We start from the raw sequence: 22,584 nt of genomic DNA on the forward strand, positions 1-22,584 counted from the left end.
TTATTTATTATATATTCACATGCATGTATGAAGTACAACTCATCAAAATTTACAAAACCCTAAAACAAAGGAAAATGTTAAAAATTAATTATATTTAAGGGATCAAACAACATGAATTTAGTATTATTTTCATTTTTAATCCTTGAAATTTTTTGTCCACACTAATTTTAGATTTTGACAATTTTTTTAACTTGGTATTTAAACTTGAATTTCTGATAAAGTGAATTAATATAGTACTTAGAGATTAGGCCACCCCTTAAAAATTTTATAACTTTCTTTAATTTTTAGATATTATATAAAATTGTTAAAAATATTCGGTGATGACATGGCATTTAACATATTAATGGAATTTGAGTTTAGAAATCAGATTAAAAAAATTAGCTAATTTCTAAAATTAAATTGAGAAAAAATATAAAATTTAGAAAAATAAATAAATTATTTTTTATTATTTTTAAAGATATATTATTAACATTGTTTCACTGTTAATGTAATTTATATTAACATTACAAAAAAAAATCAAAGACCATAATGGAAACTATATTAGCCAAAAAATATGAATGGAAAAAAAAAATACAATAGCAAAAAGTGAGAATATGAAGAAGGCCATAAATATATTTTTTGAAATCCAAGAAAGGGGTTTGAACAAAGGAAAAGAAATTCCAAAAAATGCAATATATCACATATAAACCCATAACCGTAATTTACAAGTCTAACAGTTTAATACCAAATACCAAGCGGCATTTCCGGAATTCAAACCTTAGACCATGGCCCGAATCGGTAAAATACAGTGGGAAACAACAACAATGAAAGGAAAACTTGCATATTCCTATTCTTTTTGCTTTAAATTTGCAGAGGTTAAACGAATAAAAAGAGAAAAGAAAGGGTTGATATTAGTGGAAAAAGGGGGAGGTGGGGGAAATGGTAACGTCCTTGGCCCAACCTTTATCCCTTTTCTCTGCCTATAAAAATCTGATAGCTTTGAAACTTCTGACTCAAAAACAGCTTCTCTCATTTTCTATCTCACTTAAAAAGACTGAGCTTCTTTAGGTAACTGATTTCTTCTTCTTCTTCTTCTTCTCCCTACCTTGGAACTAAAACAAAAGGGTTCTTTTTTTAAAGAACTTTAAGCTGCAATTAATCCAGGTACCCCATCCTAATTAGGTTGTATTGAAAAATCTCCATTTTCCTTGTTTAGTGTTGTTGACTTTCCTTGGTTCACGCGCGTCTTTTAAGGTTGATTCTATTCATTTCTTCTTTTATTTTTTGTAAATTTCTTTGAAGTTTTGGTTCGGGATGTGAAGTTCAATTTTGTGATACAACTTGCATTCCTTAATTTTGTTTTTCTTATTAGAATTAAATTTGATTAATTTTATCATTTTTCTTGGTCTTTAGATTTGAAAAGTTTCCCGCGGTTTTTAAATTGCCGAAAATTTCTTGATGGCTGAGTATGATGACCATTTGTCAGAAAAAAATGGAAGTTTTTATTTCGAAAAGTTTCAATTAACTAAAGTCTTAATTTTTCGTGATTATACAAGTTTGCTCTCGACAACGTATTTGCTTTTGCGATTTTCCTTTTTTCCTTCTCTTCTCCTCCCTTTCGACTTTCCTTGTTCTTTCAGTAGCCGCCTTTTTTTCTTTTACCTGAATTAATTCCTTTTTATTCCCACTTACCGATACCAAATAAAAGCTCCATCTTGCTTGTAATTGGTTGCATAAAAAGGAAAAAAAAACTAGTTTAAAACCTTTTTTTTTTTTTACAACTTGATTGTAATATGCTTTTCTTTTTAATGCTTTCTTCAACAGGAAGTTAGTGTTAACATTAATGGGAGACAACATTAATGGCAAACAATACAAAGTGGTACAAGTTTAGCACCCTAAAGTTGACTTTGAAAAAGTGGCATGGGATAATTTTTTTTTGGTCCTTGAGATAATGGGCTATTTATTGTTTGGTCCTTAAACCTCAACTATAAATAGGCCTTCTCATTTCTCATTTCAATTCATCCCAACCAATCTTTCTCTCTTAGTTTTCTCTCTTCTCCCATTTGAGAATTCTTAAGGAATTCTATTTGTTTGTAATACTTTGGAGATAGTAAAGTTATCATCTGGTGTTAGTGCCCGAGGACGTAGGTATAATTTACCGAACCTCGTTAAAACTCTTGTGTTCTTTCTTGTCCTATTTTTCTTTCAATATTTGAGGGTATAATAGTAGTATTTAATTGTGCTAGTAAATTACTATAGAAGGGATATTCTGACTAAGGAAAGACTTGGTATTTAAGAGATCCATGTGATCCACCTCTCTTCCCTGGGAATTGAACTTTGTGTGATTTTTTAGTACAATAATTTACACGCTTCCGACCCTATTGGAACAACAAGTGGTATCAAGAGCCGAAGGTTAATCGTAGTATGCTCTGTGGTTGCAGTTTGAACTGATCTTCCACATCAGAAAAGATTTCCTTAGGTATATTGAAAGATTATGGAGAAAACGGTCGGTGTAGGAGCTTCAACATCGTCCATGTGGACAAGACCGACAATTGCAAATGCAAGATTGGCCGTGGAGATCTTTGATGGCACGGGCCATTTTGGTATGTGGCAAAGTGAGGTTCTAGATGCCCTTTTTCAGCAGGGTCTAGACATTGCCATTGATGAAGAGAAACCAGATGATGTACAGGAGAAAGATTGGAAGGCGATCAATCGGTTGGCATGTGGCACAATTCGATCATGCCTTTCTCGAGAGCAGAGGTATGCTTTTTCAAAGGAGACTTCTGCAAATAAGTTGTGGGTGGCACTTGAAGAAAAATTTTTGAAGAAAAACAGTCAAAATAAGCTCCACTTGAAGAAAAGACTGTTTCGCTTCACATACGTCCCAAGTACCACAATGAATGATCACATCACCAAATTTAATCAGTTAGTCACTGATTTGCTGAATATGGATGAGACATTCAAAGATGAAGATTTGGCTTTGATGCTGTTGGGGTCACTTCCTGAGGAGTTTGAGTTCCTAGAAACTACTCTACTTCATGGCAGGAGTGATATATCTTTGAGCGAAGTCTGTGCGGCCTTATACAGCTATGAACAGAGAAAGAAGGACAAACAGAAAAACTCAATCAGAGATACAGAAGCTTTAGTAGTCCGAGGTCGTTCATACACTTGGAAGAAAACTCAAAAGGGGAGATCAAAGTCAAAGTCCAGACTCGGGAAAGATGAATGTGCTTTTTGTCATGAGAAAGGCCACTGGAAGAAAAATTGTCCAAAGCTGAAGAATAAGGGAAAAGCTGCTGTAGATGCTTGTGTTGCTAAGCATGATACTAGTGACTCTGAACTATCACTGGTTGCATCATCATCGTCGTTCCATTCAGATGAGTGGATATTGGATTCGGGTTGTACCTATCATATGTCCCCTAACCGGGAGTGGTTCTCTGATTTAGTAGAACTAAATGGAGGAGTTGTTTATATGGGCAATGACAATGCCTGTAAAACTGTTGGGATAGGTTCAATCCAATTAAAGAATAAAGATGGATCAACCAGAGTTCTGACTGATGTTCGGTACGTGCCCAGTTTGAAGAAAAATCTCATCTCATTGGGAGCCTTGGAATCCAATGGTTCAGTTGTTACTATGAGAGATGGGGTTTTGAAAGTGACATCTGGCGCACTTGTGATATTGAAGGGCATCAGGAAAAATAACTTGTATTACTACCAAGGTAGTACAGTTATTGGAGCAGTCGCTGCAGCTTCCGGTAACAAAGACTTGGACTCAATGCAGTTGTGGCATATGAAGTTGGGACATGGCAGTGAAAAATCCTTGCAAATTCTGGCAAAGCAAGGATTGTTGAAAGGTGCAAAGGCTTGCAAATTAAAATTTTGTGAGCACTGTGTTCTGGGAAAGCAAAAGAGAGTGAAATTCGGCACTGCTATCCATAATACAAAAGGTATTTTGGAATATATTCACTCAGATGTGTGGGGGCCTTCCAAAACACCTTCGTTGGGAGGAAAACACTACTTTGTTACTTTTGTTGATGACTTTTCCAGAAGAGTTTGGGTGTATACCATGAAAACTAAAGATGAAGTGCTTGGAGTTTTTCTTAAATGGAAAACTATGATCGAAAACCAGACTGGCAAGAAAATCAAGCGGCTTAGGACGGACAATGGAGGGGAATATAAAAGTGATCCGTTCTTCGATGTGTGCCAAGAGTATGGTATTGTTCGACACTTCACAGTTAGGGATACACCACAACAGAATGGAGTGGCAGAGCGTATGAATCGAACATTGCTGGAGAAAGTTCGATGTATGTTGTCCAATGCTGGGTTGGGCAAGTAATTTTGGGCTGAGGCTGTGACATACGCTGGCCATCTTGTTAATCGTTTGCCATCATCTGCATTAGAAAGAAAAACTCCTATGGAGGTATGGTCTGGAAAACCGGCTACAAATTATGATTCCTTACATGTGTTTGGAACCACTGCATATTACCATGTGAAGGAGTCAAAGTTAGATCCGAGGGCAAAGAAAGCTCTCTTTATGGGAATCACTTCTGGAGTGAAGGGATTTCGTCTTTGGTGCTTAAGCACAAAGAAAATGATCTGTAGCAGAGATGTTACCTTTGATGAATCTGCCATATTGAAAAATGTAGCAGATAAAGATATTCAGATGAGCAATACTCCACAGCAGGTGGAGTGTACTCCAAAACAGGTGGAGTTTGAGCAGATGGGGATTTGCCCAGTTAATAAGTTTAATTCTCCAGCCACAATGGAGGAATTAGAGGTTGAAGAGGTTCTGACCCAAGAACCACTAAGTACACCAGAACCAGTTGCAGTTGCAAGGCCACGGAGAGAAATTCGTAAACCTGCTTGATTTACTGATATGGTGGCCTACGCCCTTCCCGTTGTTGATGATATTCCTATCACTTATCAAGAAGCAATGCAAAGCTTAGAAAGTGATAAATGGAAAAGCGCCATGGATGAAGAAATGCAGTCTCTCCTGAAGAACAATACTTGGGAGTTGGCGCAATTACCGAAAGGTAAAAGGGCAATCGGATGCAAGTGGGTATTCGCAAAGAAAGATGGATCTCCTAGCAAGAAGGATATTCGCTACAAGGCAAGATTGGTAGCTAAAGGCTACGCTCAGAAGGAGGGAATTGACTACAATGATGTATTTTCCCCTGTTGTGAAGCATTCCTCCATTAGAATTTTGTTGGCCTTGGTAGCACAGTTGAATTTGGAGCTAGCTCAACTTGATGTTAAGACGGCTTTCTTGCATGGTGAGTTAGAAGAGGAGATCTATATGACTCAGCCAGAAGGATACACAGATGCTGGTGGTAGAAATTGGGTTTGTAAGCTTAACAAATCGCTATATGGATTGAAGCAATCCCCGAGGCAGTGGTACAAGCGATTTGATAGCTTTATGAGAAGGCAGAAGTACACAAGAAGCAAATATGACAATTGTGTGTATTTGCAGAAGCTGCATGACGGATCTTTCATTTATCTACTCTTGTATGTTGATGATATGTTAATCGCTTCGAAGAGCCAAAATGAGATAGATAAGCTGAAGGCTCAGTTGAATCAAGAGTTCGAGATGAAAGATCTAGGTGAGGCCAAGAAGATTCTCGGCATGGAGATAAGTAGAGATAGACAGAGAGGCAAGCTTTGTTTGAATCAGAAGCAATATCTGAAAAAGGTATTACAATGTTTTGGTGTAAATGAAAACACAAAACATGTAAGTACCCCACTTGCTTCTCATTTGAAACTTAGTGCTCAATTATCTCCGAAAACTGAAGAAGAAAGAGAATATATGGCGAAAGTCCCATATGCTAATGCAGTTGGGAGTTTGATGTATGCGATGGTGTGTACGAGGCCTGACATTTCACAAGCTGTTGGAGTTGTGAGCAGGTATATGCATGATCCTGGAAAAGGACATTGGCAAGTTGTGAAATGGATTCTACGGTATCTTCGAAAAACCGTAGATGTTGGTTTAATTTTTGAACAGGATGAAGCACTTGGTCAGTTTGTAGTTGGATATGTTGATTCCGACTTTGCTGGTGATTTAGATAAACGTCGTTCAACTACGGGGTATCTGTTTACTCTTGCGAAAGCCCCAGTGAGTTGGAAGTCTACCTTACAGTCTACAGTAGCTGTGTCTACTACAGAGGCAGAATATATGGCAGTTACAGAAGCTGTTAAGGAGGCTATTTGGCTTAATGGATTGTTGAAAGACTTAGGAGTTGTTCAAAGTCACATAAGTTTATATTGTGACAGTCAGAGCGCTATTCATTTAGCGAAAAATCAAGTCTATCATTCAAGAACCAAGCATATCGACGTAAGATATCACTTTGTGCGGGAAGTCTTTGAAAAAGGAAAAATTCTACTTCAGAAGATTCCGACAGCAGATAATCTCGCAGATATGATGACCAAGGTGGTAACAACAATCAAGTTTAATCATTGTTTGAACTTGATTAACATCCTGAGAATTTGAGCACCTTCAGGTGTATGGCGCTCGAGAGTGCATTTGTAGGCACTACAAAAGATAGCTTTATCGAATTTGGGGAGTTAAAGGAAGTGTGTGAAGATGTGATTATCCTAATCAAATCTTCAAGGTGGAGATTGTTAACATTAATGGGAGACAACATTAATGGCAAACAATACAAAGTGGTGCAAGTTTAGCACCCTAAAGTTGACTTTGAAAAAGTGGCATGGGATAATTTTTTTTTGGTCTTTGAGATAATGGGCTATTTATTGTTTGGTCCTTAAACCTCAACTATAAATAGGCTTTCTCATTTCTCATTTCAATTCATCCCAACCAATCTTTCTCTCTTAGTTTTCTCTCTTCTCCCATTTGAGAATTCTTAAGGAATTCTATTTGTTTGTAATACTTTGGAGATAGTAAAGTTATCATCTGGTGTTAGTGCCCGAGGACGTAGGTATAATTTACCGAACCTCGTTAAAACTCTTGTGTTCTTTCTTGTCCTATTTTTCTTTCAATATTTGAGGGTATAATAGTAGTATTTAATTGTGCTAGTAAATTACTATAGAAGGGATATTCTGACTAAGGAAAGACTTGGTATTTAAGAGATCCATGTGATCCACCTCTCTTCCCTGGGAATTGAACTTTGTGTGATTTTTTAGTACAATAATTTACACGCTTCCGACCCTATTGGAACAACAGTTTGGTGATCATTTCATTGCCTTATCTTATTTTTGGTCATAGTTTCAACGATGTTGGAAAAGAAGGAAATTCTGGATGTTGAAAAGGTAATAAGAGATTTCGAAGTAATAACCAAAGATGCTGAGAATGTTCAAAGAGAAACTTTAAAGATGATTTTGGAAGAAAATGGATGCGCTGAGTATTTGCAAAATCTGGGCCTCAATGGCAGAACTGACCCTGAAAGCTTCAAAGCTTGTGTTCCTCTCGTCACTCACAAGGACTTGGAGCCTTGTATTCAAAGAGTTGCTGATGGTGTTTTTTCCCCGATTCTCACCGGAAAACCAATAACAACCATTTCTATCAGGTATTTTCAACCTTTTAGTTTGTTTGCTATCATTTGATTTCCAAGACTGACAGCCTTTTATTGAAATTCGCAGCTCTGGCACTACTCAAGGAAAGCCCAAATTTGTGCCTTTTAATGACGAATTGATGGAAACTACTTTGCAGATATTCCGTACTTCTTTTGCTTTTAGAAACAAGTAATTAATTGAATATACTGGCTCTAGTTTTTTTTACCCTTCTCCCCTTTAAAGTCTTTAATGACCAATAACAATTTTCTTTCTATCCACACCTTTACTCTAAATTTTTATGATACAGTGGATATTAACCAGCTTTGAAATACATGTGTTATGTCCACCACTCTTTTTTTTTTTGAGCTGTTGTTAATCTGTTTGTATTTTTTGGTATACAGAGAATTTCCTATTGAGAATGGGAGGGCTTTGCAGTTCATTTACAGTAGCAAGCAGATTAAAACCAAAGGGGGTTTGTTTGCTGGAACTGCAACCAGCAATGTCTTTCGCAATTCGCAGTTCAGAAAAGCGATGAAAGCAATGCAATCTGAGTGCTGTAGCCCTGATGAGGTGATATTTGGTCCTGATTTTCACCAATCTTTGTACTGCCATCTTTTATGCGGGCTGATTTTTCATGAGGAAATTCGGTTGGTTTCCTCTACTTTTGCATATAGCATTGTTCTTGCATTTCGAACTTTCGAACAAGTTTGGGAAGAGCTTTGTGATGATATAAGAGAAGGGGTCCTCACAAGTCGGATCACATTTCCTTCTGTCCGATCTGCTATGGCCAAATTGCTGAAGCCAAATCCTGAATTGGCTGATTTGATTGAGAAGAAATGTTCAGGATTAAGTAATTGGTATGGATTAATACCAGAGCTGTTCCCTAATGTTAAATACATTTATGGGATCATGACTGGGTGCATGGAGCCTTATCTGAAAAAGTTAAGGCATTATGCTGCGGATGTACCTCTTATAAGTGCTGATTACGGTTCTTCTGAGGGATGGATTGGGGCTAATATCAATCCAAGTCTACCTCCTGAGTCAGCTACTTATGCTGTGCTTCCTAATATTGGGTATTTTGAGGTCATTCCTCTGAAAGAGAATGTTGAGGAGCATATGCAAGACAACGGCAATGTTTCTTTCCTTTCCATGGAGCCAAAGCCAGTGGATCTTACTGAAGTTAGGGTTGGTGAAGAATATGAGGTTATCATCACGAACTTTGGAGGTACCTCAAAATTTTCACCTTATGATTCAAATTTTTTTTTTTTTTTGCAATTCCTACCATTAGTTTATGTGTGTATAGTCATTTTGGAGCTATAGAGGACAGGTTATTTCTCGTGCAATTCTTCTCTTTCCTACAATTTTTGTTTTCTTAACTGCTTGCATTGTTCTGAATAAATTTCTTTGATTCAGACATTTTAGATCTTGTCGGTTAAGACAGTCATACCTTGTCCATATATTCTGAAGTAGTTGTATCAAACAGTTAAAGGCTTAATTTATTTGGCTTTTTGGTATATCTTTCTGTACATACAAATGTTTTTTTGTTGTTACTTTTCTCAATTAGGAAATAGTTCTATTTTTAAGAACTATGTGTGCTATGCGATATTTCTCGTTGCTTCAAACTAGTAACTTTAGTATTAAGAATTTGGCAACTTCTGTTTCTTAGATGCAGAGACAAAACTCATAAATAAGAGAGACATCTCTGATCCATCATATCTTCATATGTTTCTTTATTTATATAATTATTTCTATCAAAATTTTAAAGTAAGATGGTATCTGGTATCCTCTTTACTTTTACTTTGTTATCATTCATTCTTTATCATATTTACATGCCTTCTTGTCTGGGCCTTAGTAGTTTTGCTAGTGAAGTTTTTCTTAGTACACCTTTTATCTCTTGGTTTTCCCCTAAAATCGTTCAAGTACATAAGTAAGTCATTCATGGCTATCTAATTATTTGTCATCTCAAACTAGATAGAGGAGGTTAATGGTTTTAACTATGTTAAAAGTTTTTATGATATTAAGGATGACATTAGTTAACAAAATAATGATGTACTGTGAAAAGGATTGGATGGATATTTTGGTCAGTTTTCTGTGTATTTTTTATTCATTGTTTTAATAATAAAAAGCATTATGGCCAACAAGGAGAAGATGGATGCTTTTAATGTCTTTGCATAGGTTTTTGTGTAGTCATATAAAAGTTTAGTGTAATTTTTTGGTTGTCCTTTTCCTTTGAAACATTGTAGTATGCATTCACATCTATTTAGTTCCTAGTTTTTAAAAGAAGTCCAATTCCTTAATTTCATTTTATCTGCAAACCCCAGGTTTATACAGATATAAGCTAGGGGATGTGGTCAAGGTTATGGGCTTCCATAACTCAACCCCGGAACTGAAATTTGTTTGCAGGAGAAATGTCATGCTCGCCATAAACATCGACAAGAGCACCGAGCAAGATTTACAACTTGCCGTGGAAGAAGCCGCCAAGTTAATTGCCAAGGAAAAGCTGGAAGTGATTGATTTCTCTAGTAATGTGGACGTATCTACTGACCCAGGTCATTATGTGATATTTTGGGAAATTAGTGGGGAAGTAAGCGATGAGGTCCTAACAGAATGCTGCAATTGTTTGGATAGATCTTTCGTGGATGGAGGCTATGTTAGTTCACGAAAGGTTGATGCCATTGGTCCCCTCGAGCTCCGAGTTGTTCGGAGGGGAACTTTCCAGAAGATTCTTGATCATTACTTAGGATTAGGAGCTGCTCTTAGTCAGTTCAAAACACCGCGATGTGTAGGACCGGCAAACAATAAAATATTGCAAATCTTGTGTGACAATGTTACCAAAAACTATTTTAGTACTGCTTTCTAAAATGTAAAATTTCCTCGCCATTTCTGTTGAAGGGTGTTTATTCGCTTAATCATCTAGCTCATCTTCTTACTACGTTAAATGCAAGATAATTTAATTTTTGTGGGACTTGTCATACAAGGCCCCCCATAGTTGAATTCTAAGGTTCGGTGGTTGATATGCCCCTTTTATCCATCACCATAACTAGCTTTCTTCCTTTTTAAACAAATCTTATTTTAGCTCAAGATATTTGCTTGAAACCCCTTGTTTTTAATGGACATGATGAAGTAGGACCAACCAGGAAATTTAAGCTTTTATTTAAATTTGGTGGACCAACAACAATCTTAGCTTTTTTTTCTTAAAGCAAAATGTTTAATATCACTGGTTCTTTATATCCAAATCTTGAATAATAGTCTAAAATTAGTTGGATCTTGTTATCATTTGTCAATTCAGGTCACTTTTCTAACTTTCGTACTTCGGCAAAGCTTCTTTCCTATCATTTATGATTTTGTTCATCTTTAAGTGGGGTGGTTAACGAGTGACTTTTAGCTCATTTTTCAATGGTCTCTTTTCTTTATTCGGGTGTTTGATCACTTTGTTAAACTTTATTTTTTTTTTAATATTTTTGAAGTGTATGATCGGTGGTGGTGGGTTACTTTTTTATAAACTGAAAATTTTATCGGGTAGTTTTGTAAATTATTTAGTCATCTTCACTTCTCATGATTCAATTTCAAATTTAATTAGAATCCAATATTGAGGGTCTTAAACCAAAAATATTGATAAACTTTTATGACATTATATATGATATGTTAACATGTTGATGTATTAAATTAATATATTTTTCTAGCGTGTTGTTCTTCACTGTTCTGGTTCATATCTGTTTCTCTTTTTCTGCTGCTGGTGCTACCTACGTTCATCCAAATGTAAACTGGACATGGAAAACTACATAGCTATTAATTGGAGAAAATAGAACATTGCTGGTGGTGAATAAGAATACCACAAAAATTAAAAATATAAAAACTTTATGTTGTTTTTATTTTGCATTTTTTTTCCATATATATTGTTGTGATATGACGATGTAGCTACCATAAAAAGGGATTTGAACTGTTACTTCAAAACCAAATAAGAAAATGATAAAATCCCAACAATAATTGTGGAATAGCCTGGTTGAAGAAATCCCATGTTACTGCTAATTTAAGTGCAAATTCTGCTTTACATGGTATGCTGTAATTCTAATTGCTTACGTTTAAACCCAGTTTTTTATGAGTATTTCCCTTATTTTTTATCTTTTCTTTTTCATGGGTAGTTGATTGGGAATAAGGTGATGGCTTGGGATTCGAATCTCAAATTTGTTGAATATTATAATGACTGCGTGTAATCATTTATGTATAAACCAATATGACAATCCCCCAGAAATTTTATTTAAACTCAAATGAAGAAGATAAAAACCAAAGGGAAAAATGAAGATTCATCAACATTTGCTACGTGGGATTGTGGCAGCCGTTTATATGATTCGTATGATTTGGTATCACTCAGTCATGTGATCGACCCGCATCTAATAGAACTGCCTTATTGAGATGGTTCGAAGAGGCCAATGACCGGAATTTCTCATCCCACTGATTTCACGCCAGTTAGCATTGCAGATCCCACAAGCAAATCCATAGCCAAGGAATCATCTTCTCTAAGGAGCAGCTCGCGTGAACTTCATGAGAGCAAGTGTTGGAAGGAAAGAAGGTTTGGACAAAGGAGGGATAAGGCTATAAAGTTAAGATCAGGATTCAGTTGCCTTTGCAACAAGTAGCATACAAAACAATGTAATTGATTCAAAGGCAATTATGTTTATTGTTCATCGATGCTGCTTTTCTTAATTCTTGGTGTTAATTAACCAAGCAAAGTTGGTTCTGATGCAGCACAATTCTTCCCCAAAAGACCTGATTTGGGTCAGAGAATGATTTAACAGGCTGGTTTTTTAGGCCAGCCATGTGCATAAAAACCCAAGTCTTGGGAGTTAATATGCATAGCACTAATCAGTTTCAGTTGCTTCCAAATTAGGTCTTTCGTTGCCTTAAAGCTCCTGAGCATGGGCCTCCCATTGCCTGGTCTGGGCCATTCGATGTAGCACTAGTTTACAAGTTTTTAGTTAAAAGGGTGAACAACGACCAGGAAATTCAGTTATAGGGGACTCAACTATTTGAAGAGTTGAATAGCTTTTGGGACCATTTTTTGGCATTCCCTTATTCCCTTCCAAATAGAACATGCCCATTTAGTCAATTAGTCCTTGAAAGAATCTACAGCCAGCTATGGGGACACTCTTTATTTAAGCCAACTTATATATATAGGGAATCTCACCCTTTGTTTTATTTATGTTTCATGACCCACACTTAATAGAAGTCTTCATCCACAAACTAATTTGTATAATACTAATTCTATTACCATTAAGCAACCCCTTTTGACCATCAACTTTTCTTCAAACTTCATATAGTAAATTTCAAGTCTCCCACTTACCATTTGAATATCCAAATAATTTTAGATGCAATATGAGGACTGGACTTGCATCATTTTCCTGTGGGAAAGTAATCAAATCAAGCAAAGCGTTGAAGTTTCAACCAAAAGTTTAACCTAGAAGCAAGTAGGCGTAGTAAATATTGGATAAAAATCAACATCCTCAAATATATGCAAATGTTTGATTTTTTTTTTTTTGGGGGGGGGTGGTTTCTTCTTTCTATCTACTATTACTACAATTAATAAAGGGACAGTGGTTGTTCGTTTGCTCATTGTCTGCATTGGGAGGGTGAAGTCAAAGCGAGTGAGAAAGGCGTCATTAATGGTGAGATCAATGCCACACCAGCAGCACTTCGATGGGTTGCTTTCATCATCAAGTTCCAATGGAATTCCGAGAAGAGAACTACTGAAATTAAATTCCCAGGCTTATCTTATAAATAACTTCACATTTCACCCTTATTATTTTAATCTTAAGAATACAGGGAATACAAGGAAAGGGGAACAGAGTCTCAAGGTGTTTTCTTCATTAAATTTTATTTTGCTTGCTGGGGTAGGCATGGATGGTGACTATTTTAAAACATCACACTTGCAATTCATTATTGATTGACTTAAATGTAACCTAATTTAGAAGTTAATAACCTCACCATCCCTATCTCATTCCTCGATGCACGTTTCATCTCCCTTCATCATCGAGCACCTATATTTCTCCCATTCCCAATCTGAATCCTGAAACCCATCACCAGTCATTCTTTAGTAACAAAATTAGATGTAATCCCAGGGAGGTCTAGAAAACTGGTCTGAAAATTGGTCCATGATTGTGTTGTAATGAGAAAACCCATGCAACGTGTATGTGACAAAAATTGGTAAAATAATAAGCAAGAGTGGGACCTAATCCCATGTTAGGTGAGCTGTGGGGCACATAAACATATATACATTCACTTTCCAAAATGTAAAAAATATAAATTTATAAAAAGAAAGAAAAAAACAGAGTGAGTGATTAAAGTTTAAAGATGTGGGTGGTCAGAACTCAGAAATGGAAGAGAAGTTTGCAAATATAAACAGAGGGGGGGCCTTTCACTTCTTTTCACAACCTCCAAATCTCTGCTTTGCTCTCTCTCTGTCTCTCTCTCACCCGTCACAACACTAAGGTCCCAAAAAAAAGCAATATATTGGATCGAATAAAGTTCTAAACACAGTAAAATAATAAAAATAATTAAGAAAATTAAGAAAAAAAGACTAAGTGAAAAAAAGGAGGAGATTCCATAGTGGAGGCCAGACCCAGAAGCTGTTGATGTTTGAAGGGGTTGTACTTGTTGCAATAGCCAATAGTATGTAAGTAGAAAACGATGGCTTTTCGATGGCTTTTTTTTTTCTTTACCTGCACCCATTGGGAAACGGTCCAGGGTACACTCGGTTTCGGGGTCTCTCTGTCTTTTTCTAGTTCTTGTATTTTTTCTTCTCTTTCTCGGTACCCAAAGTGGAACAAAAATTGAGCAGAGTACAAACTCAGGTTGCTTCAGAGCACACTTAACTATTCTCTTTCAACAGCAAATTTCAGAGTGTTTCTCACAAATTCTGGGATCCTTCATTGTATTGTCTTAACCTCTCTTCCCCAAACTTTCCTTTCCCTGTTTGGTCGCTAAGAAATCCAAGAGAAACTTGCTTAAAAACAAAACAAATAGAACCTTAATTCAGCTTATCAATTCCCTTCCGCTCTTGGTTTTCTCTTATTTCCTATTACCAAACTTAGCTAAAAAGAGTTGTTGTTTTTTTCCTTAAATTGAATGTGTTTGATGATGATAGTTGTTGCAAGAGATTCTCAAGCTCTTTAAAATAAGTTTTAGAGAAGTATTGCATTGTTTTGGCACATAAGGCTTTGAACGATTCAAAAGATGGCCGAGTCAACCAAAGTGAGGTTGGTTCGGTGTCCAAAGTGTGAAAACCTTCTCCCAGAGCTTGCTGATTATTCGGTTTACCAGTGTGGTGGCTGCGGTGCTGTTCTTCGAGGTACCGTTGCTTTCTCCTCTCTTTCTTTTTTCCTAGTTGTTTGTTTGGTTGGTGAAGACGAGACAGAAAATCGATTTTGGATCCTGGATCCTGGATCCATGTTAATAAGCTTCCTGTAAATGTTCAAACTTGAACCCATTGGTTAAATTGAAAGGTAAGGTATAGTTGAGGTGTGGATCATGTGTGCTGTTTATGACTCTGGAATCTTATTAGAATGCTAATGATAGTTGTTTTGTATTTACCAACAATGGGCATGGTGCATTCTGTGAAAACTCGAAGTTGGGTATTGCTTGGTTTTCATTTTATTGGGGTTTTGCTTCTTCTTTTTTTTTGTTCTTTTCATTTTATTGGTTCTATAATGCCCTCAATCCGATTGATGAGTAAGCTTGCCATTTTTCTAAGGCAATAAAAGAATCGAGTGCGCTTCAGCCTCCTCTTTTCAATAGTCAGAATCTGATATGGTCATAAAAGTATATTCTATGGAGTATTTTTGTTGAGATCAAAATAATAAAACCATTTAAGGCTTTGATTTCGGTTTCTTGTTGTTTTCTGAACTTTTTAGTGTTGATCTTCCATGAAATTTGTAGTTTTTTCTTGTTTTAATAGTGTAATGTTATTTGCTTAACAGCTAAACTTAGGAATCATGAAGCAGATACTTTCTTGGACAAGTCGAAAGAAGACAGTCTTGGCAGAGTTTCTACCAAATCCCAAACTTCCTCCGAGAAGGGAATAGTAGACTCAAGTGATGCCTCTGATGCAGATGTTAAATCAAGTGCTGGGTTTTTGACGTGTGATCAAAGGGATCCAGAGAATAATGATGTTGAGTGCAGTGATAGAAGTAGGAGTGAATCAAAGGTTGCTGGTGATAAATGGTCTCTTGAGAACCCAAATGATATTAGCAGGAACAAGGATGATATAGTGAATTCTATTGGAAGAGAACAGGAGGATTTGGATTCCAATTTTGTATATACTGGTGGATCACAAAGACTGGGACAGATGTCTGATTGGCAGGCTGGGAAACAAGAAGAGATGGAGCAATTTCAGAGAATTCCAAGAGTTGTCGTTGAAGGTGTGCGATTTTCTACCTCAAAACACCCAGATGAAGGCCCATCAAACCTTAATTTGGATTCTTCTTATGGTTATCGTGAATCGTTGCAGAATCAAACTGACCTGGATGGTTCTAGTAGAATTCACCTTGACCAAGATCGAGCTGTGCTTCTAAGGAAGCTAGATGAGCTAAAGGAGCAACTTAGTCAGTCTTGTGATGTGGCTGATAAACCAAAAGAGAAGGCTCCGCTTGATAGGAGGGTAGTTCCTCCAGAGTCTTATGGTGGTACTGATAGCTGGTTTCCAAATAGTTCTTCTGGAGTGCAGAAGCCCTCAATGCCTTTCTATGGACCTGATAAGCATGGTGCGGAAGCAGGACCTTCTTACTTTGGTTTTTTTCCAGAACAATTTGCTTATCCCGTTGAACATGATGTGACTCAGCATGGGTTGTATCCTCCAATGCGTAATCCAAATCATATCCCTGCATATGGAGATCCTTTTGGATCCAAAATGCTTGGAAGAGCTCCGCACCAGTTCCCTGGAGAATATCAACAGCCACGTCATCCATACTTTTCTGGACAGTACATTGAAAGTAATCATGATCCATTTATGCCATATCCACAAAGTTCAGTGTTGCACCAGGCTTCTTGTTCTTGCTTTCATTGTTATGAGAAACATCGGCGAGTTCCAGCGCCTATTCCACCCAGTTCATTTGGCAATAAAAGGTTCCCTGATGTGCCTAGCAACCCATTTTACCATATTGACAACCCTGGGTCTTTTGGTTCACATTTCCATAGTTCTAGGACCACAATGCCCCCATTGAATGCTCATGCTAGATGGCAGAATGATATTAACTCAGACATGGGTGGTTTTGTTCATTACCGTCCCCAGAGAGTAGTGCTAGCTGGTGGTGGGCGCCATATTCGTCCTATAGCTGGTGGTGCTCCATTTGTAACGTGTTATAATTGCTTTGAATTGCTACGAGTGCCCCGGAAAGTGCAGCTCATGGTGAAAAATGAACATAAATTGCGGTGTGGAGCCTGTTCAACTGTGATAAACTTTACTGTCATGGACAAGAAGCTTGTTCTTCTTAATCATGCAGAATCAAAGGGAATTTCTGTAGATGTTGATGATAACTGTAATGAAGGCCGTGTCAACCGAATTGCCACTAACTTCTCCTCTGATGATTATGATCATTCAGGTTATGATTTTCAGTCAATGGATAGAGAACCTGTTGCATCGTCAACTGGCCAGGCTTTGAATTCAGTCAGACCTCAGGAAATGCAAAGCTTTCATTCTTCATCTCCAAGCACCTCCGAGGATGAAAACAGTCCGGATGTTTTAACTGCTTCAAGACAGGAAGTGAGTTCTGTTCAGCAGCCAGCCAAATCCACTTTGTCTTCCCCACCTGCAGGCTCACCTCTTCAAGAGCACTTTGATTATTCTTCTAGCAATCATGCAGCCAATCGATTCGGGAAGGGAAATCGTAGTAGTCGCTCCGATCAAGAGAAAGTTGTGTCAAACAAGGGTATCAAACGACAAAATTCTTTAAAAGAGGCATTACCTACTGAGATGGAGGTGTCATTCAATGAGTACGCTAATACTGGGATTTCTCAAGATTCAGGGGATGTAACTAGGGAAGATGATCAACCGAAAATGGCAAAAGGAGGTGAATCATTTTTTACAAATATTATCAAGAAGAGTTTTAAGGATTTCTCAAGATTTAATCAAACAGAGGAACGTGGGAAAAGTAACATTTCAGTTAACGGACATCCTATTCCTGAACGTGTGGTTAAAAAAGCTGAAAAGATAGCTGGACCGGTTCTTCCTGGACAGTATTGGTAAGCATCCATTGGTTTTCTCTCCGATCTGTGCTATGAGTTTTACCAGTTTCTTTGTATGTCTATCGTGATAGACTGGCATGTAATTTCTAGTGTATTCCAATAATTGACATTCTTGTGTTGCATATGACTAAATCAGGTATGATTTCCGAGCTGGATTCTGGGGTGTTCTCGGCGGACCTTGTCTTGGCATAATTCCTGTAAGATTATATAATTTTTAACCTAGATACTGACTGTTAAGCATTTTGTTGTTTCTTGGTTTTAGTAATTTGTGTATATATATACATATTAAATAACTGATTTTCAATGCAGCCTTTTATCGAAGAATTTAACCATCCAATGCCAGAGAACTGTGCTGGTGGAACCACTGGTGTTTTTGTAAACGGGAGAGAGCTCCATCAGAAAGATTTAGATTTGCTTGCTAATAGAGGGCTTCCACCTGACAGAGATAGATCTTATATCATTGAGATATCGGGCAGAGTTCTGGATGAGGACACTGGTGAAGAGCTCGATAGCCTTGGGAAACTTGCGCCAACGTGAGTCTGTCTTTATTCTTTTCCCCTCCTACATGCTTATACATGTAGATAGCTAAATGTTGCCATAACCAGTTAAAAAGTAGACTGCTTTCATTCAATTCATCCGTTGCAGCTAATAAGTATTGATATTCTCATGACTGTTTTATGCATTAATCCTATGTAGCCGTAATGCTAACACGTCTCTTGTTCTTTATAACTGTTGGATCTCGGAATAAGCCTCAAGGCAAACTAGATCTTAAAATAATGGCAAAGACATGGCACTAAGATCGTACAATGGAAAGAAATAGGGATAATGGGGTTTATTACATGAGACACGTACAAAAGGGCTTACATAGATGGTTTGTAAATGTAGTTTCTGTGCTTTGATGGTGGTCGATGGTTATAACTTTCTTTTCTAATTTCCTTCCTTTAATTATTGTTAGAATAGTACATTCCTGCATGTTATGAGTTGTTATGAGTACCAAGTGTTAGTACGTCATTCCGGCATTGGGCCATTGTGTAGGATGTTTGAAAGCTCTCTTTTTTGGTAAAGATTGATTTTTTTTCCCCATTGCTTCATTGTGTGTCCATTATAACTTTTGAACTCATGTATTGCTATTAAATTTTTTGCATCTCAAAATGGGGTTTCTTTGTAAGGTATCATCCTGAAGCATTTTTGTTTGTTAATGATCAGAGTTGAGAAAGCGAAGCGTGGTTTTGGCATGAAAGTTCCAAGAGCAGCTGCATAATGCATTTGTAATGATCACAGAATTATTGATTTTTTCTAAACCAAGTGCCGAAATAAGCATCTTGGCTGTATTGGTTGGAACTTGGAAGGTCTGAAATCCGAATGATGTTTCTGTAGCTAGATGGGTTGGTGTTGGATTGTTTCTTAAGCCATTGATAAAATAGTGATAAAGTTTCTGATTTTATTAGATATTTTCACTGGTGGTGATAATAGTACACAGTTTAAAGTTACTGCTTTCTCTATGCTGCAATTTGTAAATGGGATTTATGTAAATTTGGTTTGATCCCTCCATTTTTGTTTTACGGAATGAGAGATGGATTTCGTCTTTCCTAGTTATCAACAATGGAAGTTCAAAAACCAGAAAATGAAATGAAATTGCTACTAGACTCTGGCGATTCAAGATATGAACTTCAATAACTAGGATGGAGTTGTGGAACATTGTCAAATTGTTCTTAGACGATCTGAATGCAGCAAAATGATGGTGTCCAACTCATTACTAGGTTGGCAAGTGAAGTCACTGTTGAAGGAGCTCGAAACTGATAAAGTGACTAAGAAGCCTGCCTAATCCCAGGAATAGGGCCCATCTTCATTCCCACTTCCACAATCCACTCCTATGCGGTCCAAAAAGTGGCATCTTTCCTGTAATTTGAATCAAGGATGGGCGAAAGAAGTGCCGTTCGCTGTTCCTTGGGACATTCAATCTAATGCCCGAACATTCACGCGCATGTTCTTCCGAGTGTGTTGATCCTTCTCTTACATTTTCTTATAGGCATTCGAACATGTTAAACATTCACCAGAGGGCATGTTTTATCAACGGAGATGGTAAATACAGGAAGAGATCAATAAATTTAACCATTTTCTATGGACTTTCAGGGGGCTGTATACTTCTTCGATAATGTATCATTCAGTTAGAACGAACGAGATTTTTCTTCCCTCGTGAGATGGGAATGAAAGGGAAAATCTGAAAAATGGCATCCAGGACATCTGAGAGCCCAAAGGTGGATCACTTGTACACCAAAGGTGAGCTGCTTCATCTCTACCATAACCTATAGGTTAATTCTCTATTAGTTCCTGTACTTGGCAGAAATTGTAGATTTAATCCTCTTACTTTTATTTGATCCTTTCTCAAAATTTGAAGTTTCAATCCTCACTAAACTATAATTGTTAAATTTTGTTATCTTCAAACTCACTAAACTATAATTCTTAAATTTTGTTATTTTCAAAATCAGATGTTCCAAACATATTATCATGTGTAATGTCATGTCAATTTATTATTTCCACATAATACTAACTAAAAATTCAATTAATAAATTATTGATTATCATATGTATTATGACCGGAACTTTAGAATTTGAAAAGTATAAAGATCTAGAATGAGCCAATTGAATAAAATGGATTCAAACTATAACTGTAGGTATAGTACAAGGCTAGTAATTGATTTTTACCAAACGAGTTTAGCTCCTACTGTTTGGGCCAAAACTAAAATTTCAAATTTTAAAAAGTACAAAAACTAAAATAGATCAAATAAAAATACTTGGACTATATCTACCACTTTCACAAAGTACAGGGACTAATATCAGAATTTAACCTAACCCATATGCATCTCAAAAGAAAATAAAACCAATTCTGATTACACCTATACACAATAGAATCGACAAGGTATTATCAATATGCCAATCAGTTTTATCTTATCTAAGGATTTATCAATATCATCTACCAATTCCAAACTGTTTTCAAGTCCAAAACACAGTCGCATTCAGCCTTGAATGCTGCAAGCATGCAACAATTTGATTATCATTCAAAGATAAAATGCACAAATTAAGGCGTCTAACTAAAACACAATGGCCAACAAGCTCTTGACCTATGCCAAAATACTTTGTATTGTGCAACATAAAAGCTCGGGTTCAATTCAATCCCTAATGTTTCCACCCCTTCCCAAATTATTTAAAAAGAAAATGCAAGATATATATACAATCAAAACAATAACACCTATAAAAGGAAGGAAATACGAAACCAATAGGTGGAACCTGCTTTATCATAGTCTAGTTGCAAAGTAGTCTGTCTGGTGCAACTTTAAGCAATGTTCCGAGATTCAATGCAAGTGTTCAAGAACTTTGTAGTTGAGTTGTTATTTCAAAAAGAGAAAACAGAAGCTAACCCAAATTACAAAAAAAAACAGATTTGATATTATTCAACAAACAACTCATGTTTCAAACAGCACCTAGGCATTTCTTTGCTGTAAATGCCAACAGCGACGGTCGGCTTCTTTCTACTTGGTTTGTGGTGGTGAATCAGTATTCTTCTTTGGTTTAAGATATGGATCCTGTGAATATTCGAAGTTACGGAAAGATGTTAAGGCAGAGCAACACCCCCATAAATGAATTCGGAATTACAATTTCAACATAATCCACACGACAATACCTTGACAAAAACAATGAGGAGAAAGTGAAACACATCATATGCACATTAATCATGACCCTTTTCAATTTCCAATGGAATTCCATGTTTTGATTCTCTTTATCACATTGCACTCTCTTCATTTTAAAGTTTCGTGCAATTCAACTATAGTTCAAAGTCCAAATACAAAATAAACTAACATAAAAACAATCATTTAAATCTTCGTGTTCCTTAAATTGGAGATGTTCCATCTATCTCGATTCAAAAAAAAAAAAAGAGTAAACTAACACAATATTCAGAAAACTGGCCCTCCTTTCAGTTCATTAAAATTTGAAACTTTACGTTTGGCGAAATCAATGAAAATTCCCCAAAACAAAAAAAAATTATTCCTAATCTAAGATTTATAAGTGCAACTAGGTTTAAAACCAAAAGGGAAAGGGCAAAAGAAATTACGTCAACAAAGAGAAAGTGAGCGACGACGGTAGCTCCCACAACGCCGCCCAGGATGACAACTGGGCCTGTTAGCAAACTCCATTTCCGGTGAATCATCTTTTATTTCGGCTACTTCGATAAGTTTCCGCCTTTCTTTTTCGTCAGATCTCCAAAATTGCAATGATTCAGTAGAGTAGAAAAGCACCTCGGCAGCATTTAAAGAAAGAGAGCAGGCAAGTTGGGGCAGTGCCCGATTGGCCCAAACAATGGCTTTATTTTCTTGAGTTTTTTTTCTTTAACCTATTGGTTGACTTGAGCTCAACTCTGGCCCTTAATTTAGAGGCCCTTCCATTGTGGTTTCCAATAATAGGCCCAATTCTATATTTTCTATTAAAAGTTTAAGGCTTACACGACAAAAAGGTCCTTAAAGAAAATACGAAAAACTCTGTATTAAATTCGCACTCAATTAAACTCATGGTGTTAATAAAAAAATCAAATTAATCTCTTTCGTTAACAGTTTTCGTTATTGACCATGTTAATTGTTAAAAAAACTAACGGACCAATCATAAGGTTACAAATGGCAGCTTTTGATTTAATTTAATATTTTTCCCATAAAAATATTAAAAAATCAGAAAAATATATATAAAAATCAGAAAAATTATAAAAATAATTTAAAATTAAAATATTTAAATAATTATTAAAATTAATATAAACTTATAAATATTATAAAAATAATAAATCTAATAAATTAAAAAATATATAAAAATCAATTAAAAT

At 36.4% G+C, this 22,584-nt stretch overlaps 2 protein-coding genes and 1 long non-coding RNA gene across 5 annotated transcripts; 2 read left to right on the plus strand and 1 right to left on the minus strand.

The window, feature by feature from the left end:
• The first annotated feature begins 881 nt into the window (after positions 1-881).
• Positions 882-10,391, plus strand: LOC107909787 (jasmonoyl--L-amino acid synthetase JAR4). Of its 3 annotated transcripts, none has more exons than XM_041080983.1 (5): positions 882-1,143; positions 7,196-7,496; positions 7,570-7,671; positions 7,884-8,707; positions 9,886-10,391. In XM_041080983.1, the coding sequence occupies exons 2-5, from the start codon at positions 7,204-7,206 to the stop codon at positions 9,906-9,908; spliced, it is 1,242 nt and encodes a 413-aa protein (XP_040936917.1). In that variant the 5' UTR covers positions 882-1,143; positions 7,196-7,203; the 3' UTR covers positions 9,909-10,391. The 3 variants fall into 3 exon arrangements, with proteins under 3 accessions (XP_040936917.1, XP_016692928.2, XP_040936916.1); XM_016837439.2 differs by having other exon boundaries at positions 885-1,143; positions 9,804-10,391; XM_041080982.1 differs by having other exon boundaries at positions 893-1,047; positions 9,804-10,391.
• A 3,456-nt stretch (positions 10,392-13,847) lies between these two features.
• Positions 13,848-21,580, plus strand: LOC107909789 (protein ENHANCED DISEASE RESISTANCE 4). The gene is made up of 5 exons (XM_016837442.2): positions 13,848-14,827; positions 15,456-17,715; positions 17,855-17,915; positions 18,028-18,251; positions 18,925-21,580. Exons 1-5 carry the CDS (start codon positions 14,713-14,715, stop codon positions 18,977-18,979), a joined length of 2,715 nt encoding a protein of 904 aa, XP_016692931.2. The 5' UTR covers positions 13,848-14,712; the 3' UTR covers positions 18,980-21,580.
• On the minus strand, positions 20,948-22,096 carry LOC107909790 (uncharacterized). The gene is made up of 2 exons (XR_001687356.2): positions 21,829-22,096; positions 20,948-21,301 (listed from the first exon to the last, which is right to left on the minus strand). It is a non-coding gene; the product is annotated as an uncharacterized lncRNA (long non-coding RNA).
• Positions 22,097-22,584: the final 488 nt, after the last annotated feature.

Source organism: Gossypium hirsutum, chromosome A11 (genome assembly GCF_007990345.1).
Source record: "Gossypium hirsutum isolate 1008001.06 chromosome A11, Gossypium_hirsutum_v2.1, whole genome shotgun sequence".
Classification (NCBI taxonomy): Eukaryota; Viridiplantae; Streptophyta; class Magnoliopsida; order Malvales; family Malvaceae; genus Gossypium; species Gossypium hirsutum.